The 16,527-nt window shown below is 40.8% G+C and overlaps 2 protein-coding genes across 4 annotated transcripts in view; one reads left to right on the top strand and one right to left on the bottom strand.

The window, feature by feature from the left end:
* The window catches only part of LIMS2 (LIM zinc finger domain containing 2), a 33,623-nt gene that overhangs the window by 12,281 nt on the left and 4,815 nt on the right, over nt 1-16,527 (top strand). For all 3 annotated transcript variants that reach the window (XM_065639955.1, XM_065639957.1, XM_065639956.1), the window contains exons 2-9: nt 1,934-2,093; nt 2,919-2,985; nt 3,295-3,415; nt 12,942-13,091; nt 13,918-14,068; nt 15,152-15,244; nt 16,122-16,170; nt 16,357-16,432. In XM_065639955.1, coding sequence (XP_065496027.1) covers nt 1,938-2,093; nt 2,919-2,985; nt 3,295-3,415; nt 12,942-13,091; nt 13,918-14,068; nt 15,152-15,244; nt 16,122-16,170; nt 16,357-16,432 — 863 coding nt within the window. In that variant the 5' untranslated portion in view covers nt 1,934-1,937. The remainder of the gene's footprint in view (nt 1-1,933; nt 2,094-2,918; nt 2,986-3,294; nt 3,416-12,941; nt 13,092-13,917; nt 14,069-15,151; nt 15,245-16,121; nt 16,171-16,356; nt 16,433-16,527) is intronic.
* GPR17 (G protein-coupled receptor 17) lies at nt 5,542-10,850 on the bottom strand. The gene is made up of 2 exons (XM_065640382.1): nt 10,779-10,850; nt 5,542-6,614 (listed from the first exon to the last, which is right to left on the bottom strand). The coding sequence occupies exon 2, from the start codon at nt 6,574-6,576 to the stop codon at nt 5,542-5,544; it is 1,035 nt and encodes a 344-aa protein (XP_065496454.1). The 5' UTR covers nt 6,577-6,614; nt 10,779-10,850.

The following is a 16,527-nucleotide window of genomic DNA, read 5'->3' as shown; positions in this document are numbered from 1 at the left end:
TCGTGTTTATAAAGCAAAAAATAAAACCACCCCAAACACAACCTTAGATCGTGCTTTGTCGTTAGTGTGTAGAGTGTCATACTTGCTGTTGTGTGGGAAATTGAGACTCGCTGAAACGCAGTTTTGCTTCGTTTTCTCCTGTAACCCAGAGGAGCTTTTTCACTGATGTTGACATGAGGCTTTCCTAATCATGGCTGTTGGCTAGCTCAAGTTTTTGGAATTCAGGCATCACATTCTTCAGGAGTGAAAAGTACTTGATAGAGAGATTATATTTTCAAGTCCTGGTACACATTTTCATGATTTAACTGAAAGAGTGGTGACTGAAAACTAAGCCGATTAAGTCTCTTGGCTTTGCCGCAAACACTGATGGTTTTGTGTTGACATATTCCTTTGCTACTCTGTCAGGATAAAATTGTTTCTTTAACCTGTGATCTCTAGTTTATGAAACTACAGGATTTCCTGCTTGTCCATAATTCTGGTCCACGTCTGTTTTCTTAAAGCTCCTTCATACTGCAATAAGGAAACAAGTTGTAATAAATTTCTGCTAAATCAGTACTCCGTTCTTGAAATTATTACTAGCTCCCTTGGTCTTTGCCACCCTTGGAATTGCAGTGGAAAAAGGGAAAGTCTATTTTTACTGAGCCATCGTTCCAGGTCACAACGTAGCATGTTTGTACAGGCTGCAGGTGTGATACATGTGGCTCTGCTGAGTCAGCTGAAGCACAGGACCGTTTGTGTCAGGAGTATGTTGGGTTGTAGAATAACACTAATAGTGGAAATTCAGTTCAAAGTAGCTTTGAATATAAAAAGAAAGAAAGAGGACTTTTAAACAAAGCCACTTTTAATTTTATGTATACGTTATATGCTTCAGGAAAACTACTACACAAATTTTTCAGAGATTTTTGACATGATAGAAATGTTTTAATCTCCCACCTGTAAAACTGCTCTTTCCAGTCGCAGAATTTAGAAGGTGCCCAGAAGGCATAGAATTTTTTTTCTGTATCTAAAAGTGTAACAACATTGAATTTGTATATTATTGGATAGTCTAGTGGTTAAAAGAAAGATTGCGTTACAACAAGAAACTGAGACTCTTCATGTTTTTTTCCTCCCTTTTTGGACATGTGATATATGATTTGAAAACTACATTATGTTAGTATATAGAGAATTTACATTAACATGATGGTAAGTGTGAACATTTTGTGGAAGAGGTTAGAGTTGTTCCACTTTTTAGGGCAGACAGAGGAAACGTCCTTTGCACGATTTGCGAGTGTGGGTTTGGTTTTTTTTTAGCCTTTCTGAGGAAATGAAGCTGATGTATTTGCCAAGCCAACCAGAGAGACTTCTCTCTTCCCATACCTTTTTAACCCTTTGACAGTTTCAGCTAATATGTCAGGAAGACAGAGGTGTTGTATGTAATTATCTTCCAATCAATCTTGTGTACATAAGCTGCTGGATAGAGAGGGAGATGCCCTCTTAATTACTACAGTAAAGGGGAGGCTGCAGTGGGATATCAGTGCTTATTGCACATCAGAAAATCCTCAGAAGTGCATGTCCTGAGACCAGAAATCCCAAGAAGTCAGGATCATTGTGTTTGCTGCTCTACGAACTACTGGTTTATTTAAAATCGTGGCTATTTGGTATGAGCTATTAGCAGGATGACATAATGGGGTGAAAGACTGGTGAAGCAGCCAAGAGTGCGCAACAGATAACGTCTGCTACATGAGCGCATTCTGCCACATGTGAGTTGCAGTAACATTATTTCTAACTGATGTCAATGCTGAATGGACTCATTAGTCCTTTTTTTTTCATGTAAAAGGGAGTTTAAAGCAATGGAATGTTGTGTTCATAGATGTTGGGAAAAACTTGGATGATATGAGTATACTCATGATTGGCTGTGACATCACTCATGTTCTTACTCTTGTCTTTATTCCAGTAATATGTCTGATGCTCTTGCAAATGCAGTATGTGAACGCTGCCAAACTCGATTTGATCCTGCAGAGAGGATTGTGAACAGCAATGGGGAGCTCTATCATGAAAATTGCTTTGTCTGTGCTCAGTGTTTTCGTCAGTTCCCAGATGGACTTTTTTATGAGGTGAGGTCTCATACTGTATGTAAGAGAACAGAAATACCTCCATTAAAAGGCAAGCAATTAAGTGACAATTCTGGCAGAAAGATGAATTTCCATCTTTCTCGCATGTTTAATTTCTTAGCCCTAGACCTTTGGTGTTATCTTTTTGAGGGGCTTCCCACTTAATTTCCTTTTTTTTTTTCTCTCGCATACTCCTTCATATACATCAGAAACAATAAAAACTGTGTGCTTGCTCTTACAGTAAAAGGCATTTCAAAAATAATACAGAAAATGTTTCTTAATATATCATTGGACACGTGAATTTTTGTCTTTATTTTTAGATATTTTGTACCAAACTTTTCTAATCGGGCAACTGAAACTGGTGAACTCATTTGAAATATTCAGGCTGAAATATTTTTACAGAGTGTATCTGAGTACATATTTTGAGTAACACATTGTTTTAAACATGCTGTGTTCCTTATTTGCCTAGAGTTTATTCTTGTGTAGGAGAAGTAGTTCTGAATTACATTATTAAAAAAACTAAAACAACAATGAAGTTAAAGGCAACTATAGGAAAAGGACTTTGGATACTTCAAGATTTTTACTGTCTTGTAGCAGCACTGCTATTGATTTAACTGTTTATTATACAAATTGACCATAAGGCTGAAGCCATATCTGGATATTTCTTTAAGAAAAATCCTTAGGAGTTTAAAATCAGGTGGGGGCAGCTAGAACTGGAAAACTTGAATGACCCTGACTAATTCTTCATTTCAATGGAAAATCATGCTGAACTATCAGAATGTAATTCAGTTGTTCATGAAGGCTCCTTCTCTCTTGTTTCGTTCGCAGTTTGAAGGTCGCAAGTACTGTGAGCATGACTTTCAGATGCTGTTTGCTCCTTGCTGCGGGGAATGTGGTAAGATGTGGTGCATGGCAACACCATGGGGTAACAGCTACAGGTCTGTGCGAACCTCCCACCACTGCAGTGACATCCAGCCCTGGGCTAGGACTGTTGAGGTCGTTTTAAGGAGCTCTAGAGGGAAACACAGCATGATACCAGCAGTGATTTGGGGGGTCCTGTTTAGAGAATAAGTGTTAGGGGTTTTTTTCAAAGTTAGACTGTAATAGTTCTTGTGGAATTAAAGTGGAAGGGTTATGAAGGGCAGTAAACTTTTGATAAGACTGTTTTCTGCATGCGTCTCAAGGTGTTACTTTCCTCTTGCAGGCGAGTTCATCATCGGGCGTGTTATCAAGGCAATGAACAATAACTGGCACCCAGAATGTTTCCGCTGTGAGCTCTGTGATGTAGTACTTGCTGACCTGGGATTTGTGAAGAATGCGGGCAGGTAAGATAGAGCAGGAGCTCTTAAAGTTGTATCAGTGTGTTATTGATACAGTAATAAGATGTCGAGAGTGGTCGGTTGGTTGTATACTGAGAGGTAAAGCTTGAAAAGGTACAGAGGAAGTTTTAAGGAATAGACTGTGTTCTTTGTCCAATGAAACACATAGAGAGCAGAAACTGAGAGTCCAGTAGCTAGTGTACCGGTTCTGGAAAACAAAGGGATTTCAGGCGAGAGGCTGAATAACAAGTGAGAAAAAGGGATTATGTGATCATGGGCAGGCTATTTATCAAGTAAGCTGCTGAGCAGGAAATCATGTTATTCTCCTGGCCTTTTTGCTATATCTTGAGGATTACAGCAAAGCCTGTTCAGCATGTGATTCCTCTGGTCTTCAGAAATCATTCATTTTATATAAAGATATATAAAAATGAGACCTAAAGGTTGATTAATGCTTTTAATTAAGAAATAAGAAATAAAAACATAAAAGGGAACTTGTACAAAAGCATACATGATAAGAAAATAAAACAATCCAGCAGTTAGCAGACAGTGTTGCACAATCCATAGTTAATTTCAGGCTTTCATAAGTCTTGAGCAAAGCCTAGTAGTATCCTAGAGTTTATGTTCTCACTAATAAATGGTGAAGAAGGGAAGGTTATACACTTGTCCCCTGTCCAGCAGGGAGCCCCCTCAACTCCTTTTTCTCTTCAGTCCTGCGTGCAACTTCTTTGCCTTTGTTTTTGAAGTTGGGCATAAATGATTTTCTTTTGACACCTAAGCTTGTAAAAATGGGCTGTTGTGATAGCACCTGGGGGTGTTCCTGGGTGTTTTGGGAAATCAGCCATGACCGAAGCAGTTCAAGCAAGATAAAAGTATGTTTGATTTTATAATTTGTGGACCAAATCTAAAATGGTAAGGAGCTCATTCCCAAAAGAAGAGAAGAGAGAGATCTGTGTATATGTATCTGTACGTTAAAAATATAGTTCATCTGTCACGTGATTTCCTGTAATATTTATCTCCGTAGCATAGAAGCAGTATTCTGATAAATACTATTGGAAACTCTTGGGTTCTTTTTCCTGTTTCTCATTGTACCTGATCTTCCCCGGTCTGCCTGTCATTTCCAGATGTATTCCACTGGAAGCAATTTCTGTCAGTGAGGCTAGGTAAAATAATCCCTACTTTATCTGTAGTGAAGGAATAGCCTTACTAGATAAGTCACAAAAATAACTGCAAACCACTTCAAAGATAGGAATCTCTTCTGGATGAAGTATACTTCACTTCTTCATATGCTTACATTTCTTCACTTCTGCCATTTGGGTTCATATTCCTATGATTCAGTATGTAGTAAAGATAAATGCAGTATTCTTAAACAGCCTTTTTCTATTCTTTAGTTCGAGGGCTATCAGGGTATCTGATGTTTTGCAAGTAACTATGTGAAAGGGGCAGTGTAGTAAATATTGTCCAACCTCTGTCTGCAGCCTTGAGACAATAGCACAGGGCAGATGGAAAAAATAGTGTGAAGTTTAGTGCTCATCTGCAGCTCTGAATGCTGGGAAGAAGGAAATGTTAAGTCCCATCTTAATTCTGGTCCGGGCTGGGTGCATTGCAGCATTTTGGTCTTCTTTTTTCTTGCCACGATTTAGTCCCAATTTTCTGTCTGTTGTGTATAAAGGCATTGAATTTGGAGACTTGAACAAGATGTGCGAGTATGGTGTCTTTTCATCAGGCAGGTCTATCTCAAGAGTGGATCTCTACTGCTGGCACAATATAAAAAAAAAAAAATAGGTTGTATGCATTGTGCAGAGGAAGAGTCGTTACTGAATGCTTTGGAAATTAAATTCTTTTTTTTAGGAAAAGAAATCCTCTTTGCTCCCTTCCCTATTCCTAACAGTTCAGCCCTCAGTTTCATGTCTTGGAAGTCAGCAGAACTGCACATGTGCTTGTCTTACTGAAACTGCAAAGTAATCTTGGTTGTCAGAAGGGTTCTTGCTAATTGCAGTCCCATAAAAATAACAGAACTTCCCTCCTCAGTATGAGTGTGACTCTGGGTAGACTATCTTGCTGCCTATTTGTGCTCTCAGCTGATTTTGGTGGGATAGATCATTCTTAAATTGAAGCAGTGGCAAGAGCTATGTTCACAGTTCAGATTTAGCACTTAGTGAGCTTTCATTTGTTTTACCCTCATATGTTTGAGGCAACATTACAGTCTTTTTAACACAAAACAGATTGCACAAAGCCTCACGGAATTTCTCAGCCACAAAAAAATACATGACTGGGTCAAAGGCACCATTTAGACTCGTGAGGCAGGAAGTGATGCGGTTGCTGAGGGCGAGAATACGCTGTGTTTCGCAGGAGGTTTTGGTCCCGTTGTAGTGGAGAATGTAAATGTAGCGATTGACATGGTAAGGTACAAAGCAAATCAGAAAGATCATCAGGACCATGATGATCATTTTGATAGCTTTTTCCTTCAGGTGTTTCTCAACTCTGTTCCCACTCTTCAGGCTTCGGATGATTAATAAGTAGCAGGTCACTGTAGTAATAAATGGGAAGGTGAATGCCACTGCTAAGGACACGAGAGCATGACGTGATGCCTTTTCTCTGTAGAGCTGCAGGCAGATGGTCGTGTTGTTCATCTCCACTGTCTGCACACTGAGCAGCAGTGGTGCCATTGCAACCCCGACTATAACCCACAGAAAGGCACATGCCAAATGGGCGTAAAGGGACCTGCGGAGCTTGATGGACTTCACAGGGTGCACAATGGCCAGGAAACGGTCAACGCTGATACACATGAGGAAGTAGATACTGGCGTACATGTTGAGGTAAAAAAGGAAGCCAGTGAGTCTGCACGGGATCTCACCAAATGGCCAGTGATTGCCAGAAAAGTGGTACACCAGCCGGGTGGGGAGTACCAGCACGAAGGACAAGTCAGCCACAGCGAGATGCATCAGGAAAATGTTGGCAGGCGTGCCTGACTTCTGGTCCCGGATGAAGAGCCAAAGAGCCAGGGCATTGCCGACAAAAGCCAGGATGAAGTCCAGGAAGTAGAAAGTGACAAAAAGGACGTTCTCCAGGTGTGTCTCTTTGCCACATTGCTCTGATGTTTCCAGAGAGAAAGTTGATTGATTTGAGCAATTGAAGAATAAGCTTGAGGGGTCTCCCAGGCCATTCATTTTTCACCACGGTTTTGAACAAAAAAAACCCCAAGAAGCTGAAAGAATTGAGACAGTATGTTACAAAAAATCCTGGGGTTTTTTTAAGGAGGAAAAAAACAACCAACCAACCAAAACCAACACCAAACAAAAAGAAACACCCACCCAGAAAACACACATGAAAATCAGTGATGTCTCCTGTTTGCTAATATTGGTATTTAATATGAGAGGTCAGTCTGAGTTTAAACACTTACATTAAAATTCTGAATATGTCCTGCTCGGCTGGCTTTTCCAGAGCGTTAATTCCTGTTGAAGGAACCACCATAAAGAGCAAGCTTTATGATGATGAGCTTGTCTCCAACCTGTGCTGAGTTTTACAACAGAGTAGTGAAATGCTTATGTGTCTGGTTAACGGAAGAATGGAAGCGAGTTCTGTATGTCTAGCTAGAAAGTATTTGCTGTGTTTAATTTGAAAGCCTGATTCAGGACTGAAGAGCTCATAATGAATCAGCTTTTCTGAGCACAGGTATTTGTTGCAAGGTGGGCTAGCTTAGAATATCTGTCTTGTTCCTAGAAGGGGTAGAAGACAGGTCAGGTATTGCTGTTATTAAAAATGCAGGGTTCCTGAAAATCTTCGAGAATTATTTTGGCCTGAAGTCCTGTGTTTAAGGCAAGCGCATCTAGTTCCAATACAGGAGGAAATTTTTCAGATGGGTAGCAGCATCTCATTCGAACAGCAAAAAGCACTGAATTGACTCAGAATAGATTATTAATAATGCCCACACTGTCGGTCATTTGTCAGAGTGTCATCCTTCCCTGCAGCTTTCGTCTTCTCCTGGCATAACTCTCTTCCTCCCTCAAAAGCCTGCACTCCACTGTAGCTTATCCAGGCCTTTTTCCAAATAGCAGCTTAGTAAAACTGAGCTTTGCCAGTCTCTCTGTTATCTGCAAGGTCCTGAATAGGTTAAAAAAAAAAAAGGGGCTTTTTATACATTACTCCTCCGTGGTTTTAGGTAGCAGGGAAATGCAGGCAGCCTGAGTTTCCAGCGCTATCTCTGTTTCTTGGATTCCTCAGACGTGTTGCGCTCACGGCTGCATTTTGTACTGCTTGACCATTTCTCCTTAATATTCAATACATCTGTAAATACATCCATTTTCTACTACTGAGATTAAAATTTTAAGATGGTTGCTGACATTGTTAGACAAAATGATTACTCTCAGGCAGAAGCTCTGCTGTATGTTGAAATCTTACGTCATTAGGCAGTTGATCCAAGGCATCATGCAATGCATCCACCTTCCCAACAGAGCTGATTATTCAGATGTCTAAAAATATTAGTGGCTGTTAGGGAAACTGAAATGGGATTAAACACAGACCAATACATTGGGAAACGTAAACAAAATTCCAAGGTAATTGCCAACTTTTGTTTGGCTGCCATCACTTTCCAGCGGAGAGAAGACTACAATGGCTAGAGGTGAATATACTGGACCACTTCTGTTTAGTTCACAGTTGAAGAGACAAAAGGCAACAGAAGAGAGACTGAATGGAATTCCGAAACTGAAATTTCTTCATGTGGCCACAGAGGGGCCTTCTTTCTCCATGGGTTGCCTAAATACCCCGCAGGTTTGTGGCACAAAAACCACTCCAGGTCTGAGCTGTGTGCTTCTCTATAGTCCTATGGATGGCAACAAATTATTATCTTGGTATTACTAGAAGTGCATGTGCAAGGAAGATTGTACAGCCCTTTTTTTCCAAGGGACATTTTAGCTATAAGAATACATGTAAAATCTTGCTTTCATTTATAAAAGGAAAATTCCCTGTTGCAGTTTTGTGTGAATTTCCAGGGTTTGCAGAGGACTCTGCAATTTTTATTCCTAGTGTTTATTTGTCCCTTACAGAGTAAAACCTGCAAGCATTTTTGAACACAAGAATTTGAAGTTTGTATGTGACAGTAATGTTGAGTGCTCAAACACTTGTCTTCTCTGGATGGAATTAGTTTAAATATGTATTTTTCTATCGGCTAGCAAAGGAAATATATGATGAGACCATGCCTTTTTGCTGGCTGTTAATTTACAATGGGACCTGTCACCTGAAGGCTAGGTAGCCTTTTTTGTGGCAGGCATTTTGTTTAAATATGCTTTTCATCTGCAAAAAATGAAATTGGGTGACCTTTATATACACACGCCTGTCAGCGATCAGGTGATCTGATGTCTAAAGCATTACTATATACATGGTTACAACACCACCAAGAAAGCTGGACCAGCCGAAAAAGAAGCAGCGAAGGCTGTCTAATGAAACAGCGAGGGATGTCTCTTGTCTTAATGATTTAAATCAGTTCAAGAAGTGAAGCAGAAAGCACTTTGTCCCTGTTTACAAGCTAGCTACTGAGGATGTAGCAGCATGATGCAATGAACACATTCTATTTGAGCTGATTTCCTAAGGAGGATCTTTGGGATTCAGGTTCAGCTGAGTGTTAGTGCCAGACCTGGAACAGCCAGGACTTGAGTTGAGAATTTTGTCCTCACTGATAGCAGAACTGAGTCTGCCATTGGTTTCTCTCTGGACACGCTTTCACTGCAAAATACCATGGGGTGGAGTAGAAAGGAGAATGCCAGACCTACCTAGAAGTCCATATGTCAGTGTCAGGAAGAAGGAGGCTTAGAGCTGGTGATAAAATGAAAATAAAATAAAGTCTTTTCACATGAGCACCTTCATAGGACAGCTGTTGTTACCTAATTTACTTTTTAGAGGAAGTTGGAGGGAGATATTTTTCAATGCCTGGTCAGAAATGGTAGAAAAGAGAAGTGAGCCTCTTTATAATTTTGCCTAGGTTTTAAATTAGAAGGGAATTTAAATCAAGTTTATTTTCTTTTCAGTTCTGTTTGTTGACATGAAATATCTGTTGTGTCACTAGAGTTAATTGTTGAGCTTATTTTTAGAATTGGAATGTTTTCAACAAAATGCTACAGCTTTTCAAAAGTAATAGTTCTTGGAATATTTGTAATTCTAGACAGTGTGGAAAACCCTTTGCTGTTGTTTACAGCTCTGTGTCTGTTTTGCTAGGTTTTATCGTATCAGTTTAAAATAAATGTGTTTCCTTTTTAGTTTTTTCTTTCTTTTGGGTTTGTTATGCTTAGCAAAAAGTACTCAAAGTCCTAGGAAGCTGCTTGTACTAGTCTATATGAATGCTAGGAGCAAACTAGAAACCTTCCCAAATGACCTGGAATGTGTATTTGTGCTAAGCTATATGGTGCAAGAGGCTTTGATTCCAGACAGAAAACTGCTTTAGGAGTCTGGCTCATTGTCCAATAATTTCCGCTTGGATTGCACTCTTGGTGTTGTGCGAATATTTCTTGATTTATGTATTGCTAAACAGAGCACTATTCTGCAATGAGCCGTTATCCTGGGCCTCCCAGTGCCGCGCTGGAATGAGGCTGTCACTGCTCATTTGAAATGCCTGCACACTGGCCATATTTCATGCCCTGTTTCTCTTCTGCTCAGAAACAAGCGAGATAACAATCCACAAGGCTGTAAGGATAGAAATAACCTGATTACCCTTTCAGCAGATGCTCTACCTACCATTAATGAAGAGATTAATAAGCAGAAGAAATAGTTAGCTCATCGTAAATTAGTTACCTGGCTGATTTGGAGGTTTTGTTATATGCTTCAGTTTATCTGCATTATGTTAGGGTTTCTGGTGGATTTCGGACATTCCTATTCTTGCTCTCAGCTAGAGCAGTGTCTGCTTTGGGAATATGCTAGTTTGTGGGGTTTTTTGTTATGGTTATAGTGTCCTGTCAAATGTGAGTGTCTCATCAAATGGGAGTGTTTCCTGTCTTCCACTGAAAGGACTCTTCAGTCAGAAGAGGACTATTTCTAATGAAATTATTCTCCTGAAAATCACTCCCTGCTGAGCCTCCCACCCTTCAGCTGAAATAGTTGTTTCTTGTGAGCCTTGAAGCAGCGTCAGAGAGCACTGGACATACCGTCAGTTGTACATTAGGTACAGAAGTTTGAAAACTTTAATGTTTACGAAGAGCGATGTAAAAAAGAGTGGGGAAATTATTCTTTGAAGTTCAAAAAATGCTGCTGGTTCTTAGTTTCAAGCATTTCTATTATATTCATCAACCTCTGTGTGTGTTTTTCTACCTCACTGACACCAACTAAAAGTAATGCCACTAGGAAAGCTCTTTCCTTATTCTGCTAACAGAAGTTTGTCTCTTACCTCTTTACAGTGAAGTCCTGTGGGTGGAGTGTAGGGTCCTTTTGGGGAAGATCTCAAGGAACTCCTTCTGATGACAGCAAACCAAATAGAAGCAGCAACGGTGAAAACAGCGAGACGATCCCAAAAGAGCACACAGTTGCAGAGTTGCTGAGCACAGAGAGGGGAGCCCCTCTATATAGTGTCCTTCCAGCTCTGATAGCGCATTATCAGCTCAGTCACACAGCAGCGCGGGGGAGAGGATATCCCAGCGCTGAAGAGCTGTCTTCATCTCAGCTGAGCCCTTGGCACAGGGGCTGCTGCTGCTGTTACAGATATGAATGTACTGTATGAATATTCCAGTGTTCATGGTGCTTACTAAAGGCTGCTACTGAACTCCCAGACGTGAACACAGACTTCTTGGAGTCCCCCAATTATTTTAGGAGGGTGGAGAGAAGCATTGTTTGGGGGAACTCTGGTATTAATAGACACAACAGGACATTTCAGAATGGGATAATTCCATAATGGTGGGAGTGGGGAGAGGGAAAGGGGCGGCTGCTATGGTAACAGCTTAGCCTGTCCAACACTTCCCTTTGCCTGCAATAGAGGAGGGTCTATGGGACGGCAGAGGGTTTGTGAGCGGGGAGGGGTTGATAATGGTTTATCAGTGCAAATGGCTTAAGGCTTCTTATTCAGCTGAATGAGAGGGATCTCTTTCAGGACACTTGCTTCAGGGTCCCTATGTCCTGCCCCGTATAATGACTCTGCGTTTGACAGTGCCGAATAAAATTGATGCCTTTATGCTGAGATGAGCACAGCTGCATGTTTCCTTATAATGGGGTGCTGTCTGCTTTTTCTGGACTCCGTCTGGGCAGACAGTAGTTCCAGCCCTGGAGAGAGACACTTGCTGACAGGAGGACTCAGATTTGGAGAGAATAATAATGATACTTAGCACTTAGACAGGCGTCTGCCAACTGAAGGTCATAAATGTTTGAGGTCTCACAACAACATCTGTGTTGTATTCTTACCCTTAGATCTGTAAAATGGGGATAAGTGATTCATTGCACCAGAATTTTGGAAGAGGCCTTGCAAAGAGACCCCTACTTCAGCCATGAATCTACCCTTTCCATTGGAACTTTCCCTTTTGTCTGGTGTCTTTTGAGAATGACCTGTAAATCTCAGCGAGTGTTTCACATAGTGATATAATGAAAGGAATTAAGCAGGCTGTTTTGTTACAAAGAAAGCCACAGAAGGCATTCCTCTGTCATTTTCTGTTTATCACAAATTCTTCTCAGCCTGGGGTGTTGCAGCTAGAGAGGTAGGTAATAGGCAAGTAACTGAACAGCCTTGCGTCAGAGCTCCTAAATATTGGGATAAAACTGGTGGATTCCATCACCCTTCACAAAAGTTTTTTATGCCATTGCCCAAGTTTTTCTACCAGGAATCTGACTTATCTACCTGTTTAGGACCGTACTTGTAATATGTTCTAGAACAAGTCATATAGTTTAGTTTCAGATAGTCCTGTGAGGATCAAGGAGTTGGACTCAATCCTTCTGGGTCCTTCCAACTCAAGATTCTATGTGATAGGAACACAGTTACTTTTACCACATAAAACTGCAAAATCACATAATTCTGTATTTTCTTTAACTTAGGACTAAAAGGAATTTGCAAGCAGAAGAGCTAGGATTCAATGGTCTCTTATTTGTCCTAGCTATTGAAGACTAAGGAATGCAGCCATGGTAAAGGCATTTGAGCAATGCGCTTTGGTTTAATAGTTTTTATTCTCTCTTCTTGACCCCTGTTCCTGGTACTGTAATGCTTCTGTTATGTCTGGATCCCATAGTTTTAATAGAGAGAGGGTGTTGCCACTTTTCTTCGCTCACCTCTCAAAAAGGATCTAGAAGAACCGGAAAGGATACCTAGAAGAAGGACAGGGTGATATTCTTGATGGAGTATAAATCAGTGAATGTTGGAGGAGTATACTACAGAAATACTCTGTGACTGGTCTATCCACATATTCTTTTCTGTGCAACTGGTGAAAGACAGGATACCGAACTAAATGATCTTTAGTCTGAGCTCAGAAGACGCTTCTTCTGCTACGTAAAGTACATATTACAGCATGCAATATACGTTGTTGTAGGAGAAAGAATTTCTTAATGTTTTCCTTTCTTCCCTTTGTTCAACCAGGCATCTGTGCAGGCCATGCCATAACCGTGAAAAAGCTAAGGGACTGGGCAAGTACATCTGTCAGAAGTGCCACCTGATAATTGATGAGCAGCCTCTGATGTTTAGGAATGATTCCTACCATCCCGATCACTTCAACTGCACCCACTGTGGGTATGTTCTTGTGTTCTAAACTGTGACAGCTGTTTCCAAGGCCTAAACTTTGCTGCCTTCACCTTGTTGAACAAAGAGAAATTGTATGAAGAGACATCGAAATAAATTTGGAAAGCCTGTAGGAACTTTAGTTTTATTTTGCTGTTCAATGTTCTTTTATCCTAAACTTGGATGACACTACTTTATACAGAAAATGAAAACAGTTCCTCGGTGTGAACATAGCTCAAAGGCTGTGTGCCGATTACAATAGTGTTGTCCAAAGATAGCTGTTGCCAGGCTATCCAGAATAGATTCATTTTGCATTCCTGGGTAGAAAAAAAGGCGACTCGGTGAGCTGTGTCAGTCTTCTGGCACAGCCCATTCCCATGCTGATACCTCTCTAACCTTAATTACCATGACGGCAGCATAACTGGAGCACAGTACTGCCCTAGAATGAGTAACGGTGCTGAAAAATAAAATAAATGGCTCCGTGCTGAGCACTACTGGGATGGTCCTTGTACCTGAGCTATCCCTTTCAAAGATAGCAAGAGTCTTTGCATGATGCTACATTGTTCCATGTAAGCGCACCTCATATTTCTGCCAGAGTATCTTTCTGAAGACATGATATTCCGTGCATGTTCTCTTGTCTGGCAAACTGAGAAAGCAATTTGAGAAAGATGAGTTGACAACAACTGTATTTCACTAGCTTAATTGAATGACTCTCTATTTGTAGGATGAATGTTGCCGAAGTATGTTAACTTTCAAGTTCAGTCATCCAAAACTTCATTTCGAGCATTAAAGAGCGTCATGTGGTGTTCTTACTCCAGGGTTGTGTTTGTGTTTTCAGGAAGGAGCTGACCGCTGAGGCCCGGGAGCTGAAGGGAGAGCTGTACTGCCTGCCCTGCCATGACAAGATGGGAATCCCCATCTGTGGAGCTTGTCGCCGGCCCATTGAGGGACGAGTCGTCAACGCTCTCGGAAAGCAATGGCATGTTGAGGTGAGGCCGCTCTGAACCTGAAACTTCCTTCAGGAGCCATTTTGGAAGAGGACTTGTGCTAGTTGGAAGCTGTAGACATTTGTGTCATCTGTAATATCTGAATTCAGACAAAAACCAGTTGCTTATGTATCAGATTGTCACCAGGGTTGCCTAAGAAATCTGTGCTTTCACAACAGTAATAACCTTAATTTTAAAATGCCTGAGTTGTATTGTAAAGATTCTCGCAGAACATGGTTTACTGAACAGCGTTTACTTACTAATAAATTTACATATTTACATTGATGTACTTAGATATATCCTTTCCGACCCCAGTTAAGAGGTTAATAACAGTGTGAGAATTCGTAATGTAGGTAGAGCCGGTGCAATTCTTGCTTTTTAAGCCTTTTCATCTCATTGTTTCTATAACTTTCAGCTGGGTCATCACAGCTTGCTCTGAAGTTTTTTAGTGATTTATATTTTTAGTAATTTAAGCCTCCTAGGGCTTGAACTGAGAGAGATGGTGCTGCTCATTTGAAGTGCATTCATACCAACCATGTTTTATGTTTCTGTTCCTCTTCTCTGCATCAAGCAAGATAATAGTCCGCAAGTCTGTCAGTATAGACGCAAGATGATTGCACTTTCAGCAGGTCTTCTACCTCTCTTTAATACAATGCTTAATTACCATAGTAGACCAGATATTTCCTCTTTTGCCTCCATAAAGATTTTCCTGTCTGGGTTTCATTAGAGCATTGAGTGAGAGTTTTAAACTGAAAGAGGGCAGATTTAGGTGAGATATGAGGAAGAAATTCTTCCCCATGCGGGTAGTGAGGCCCTAGCACGGGCTGCCCAGAGAAGCTGTGTCTGCCCCATCCCTGGTTGTGTTCAGGGCCAGGCTGGATGGGGCTCTGAGCAACCTGGTCTGGTGGAAGGTGTCCCTGCCCGTGGCAGGGGGTGGAACTAGATGAGCTTTAAGGTCCCTTCCAACCCAAACCACTTTGTGATTAAGTGTCTCATATTAAGCCATGATTTGTAGCCATGCAAGTTTTCCCCTGGTGATGGAAAAGTCGCTTTGCCTGCCACTGAATGTCTCTTTTTCTTTTACAGCATTTCGTTTGTGCCAAATGTGAGAAGCCTTTCTTGGGGCACCGACACTATGAGAAAAAAGGACTGGCTTATTGTGAAACTCATTATAACCAGGTAAATTCTGCCATCTGTACTATAGGTACTTGCTCTGACTGGCAAATGCTTTTTTGCATTTTACATGTGCAAAACTATGCAGATTTTGCATAATCTGAATTTGGAGAGGCAATGCAGTATATAGAAATTAGTGAGATTTAACAGAAAGAGTAGTTTTTCATGGTAGATGTAAAAAGTGATGCTGAGAACAGAATGGAAATGTCTTGGGGATATTGATTTTTCTTTGTGCCATTGACAGAAAAAAACACTGACCATGGGTTGTCGTTAAAATCCCTGTAATTCTACTAAAAACTATTTGTGTCGAGTTCTTTGACAATTACTTGCTTCTACAGGCCTGAGATAAATGTTGTGCTGTATAAGGCTGTAGAAAAGTATCTTTCAAAAGCCAATCAAAACCTATTTTTGCTGTATGACTACTTAACAGCTATGAGTTTGGTGTTTTCTTCTGTCAGATAAATTAGTCGCTTTTGTAAGAGATAAGCGTTACTGTTTTGAAAGTAGCTCTAAGTTTTATTTTGATGTTTATAGTTAGGCATCAGGAGATGTTTGTCTACAGTAAGCATCCTATTCTACCAATCCTCTTTTCTCCAAATTGTCATGTGTACAGGACTTTAAGACCACATAACAGTGGTAGAGTGTGAGGCATCAACAAAAAAGGTTTTGTAGTATTTAGTGGTATGAGATCCAAAGGAACATAGACTATTTGGCAAGTCTATGAAAATTTATTCATAAGACTTAAATTGGTATATTTGGGGGCCACTGCAGTGTCTGAGAATTCTTTGATTGTTAGGATTTAATGTTCACACCAGCTGTGTAATTTGGGGAGCATGAGTAGTCAGTAACATGAGTTCCTGTTCTCATTTCTTTTGCTGCGCAGCTCTTTGGAGATGTGTGCTACAACTGCAGCCACGTGATAGAGGGAGATGGTAAGATTTGTTCTCTCCTTGGTTTGGGTTGCTGTCCTTGTTCCATTTGTTAGTGCAGCTGTTGCAGTCCCACAGTTGCAAGGCACCAGTGTTTCTTTTCACATCTGGCCTTATTTGAATTTGGATACAAATCTGAATTCAAATAATTCGGCAGTTTCCTCTTATTTTGTGCTTTTGCTTTTGCAGTGGTATCAGCTCTTAACAAGGCCTGGTGTGTGAATTGCTTCTCGTGCTCCACCTGCAACATCAAGCTTACACTGAAGTAAGTCAGTGTTTATGTTTTGGAGTATATGAGAAATATGCCCCTAAGGCAGGGTGTCAGCTGGGGGGAGCCGTGAGCCAGGGCCTCTCTGAGGG

The sequence above is a fragment of the Caloenas nicobarica genome, chromosome 8, assembly GCF_036013445.1.
Source record: "Caloenas nicobarica isolate bCalNic1 chromosome 8, bCalNic1.hap1, whole genome shotgun sequence".
NCBI lineage: Eukaryota > Metazoa > Chordata > Aves > Columbiformes > Columbidae > Caloenas > Caloenas nicobarica.
Note: the sequence above shows the minus strand (reverse complement) of the source record. Positions and strands in the feature narration are given on the sequence as shown.

Excerpts from the sequence above, each read along its gene's own strand:
- GPR17 (XM_065640382.1), bottom strand. The coding sequence starts at position 6,576 with ATGAATGGCCTGGGAGACCCCTCAAGCTTATTCTTCAATTGCTCAAAT.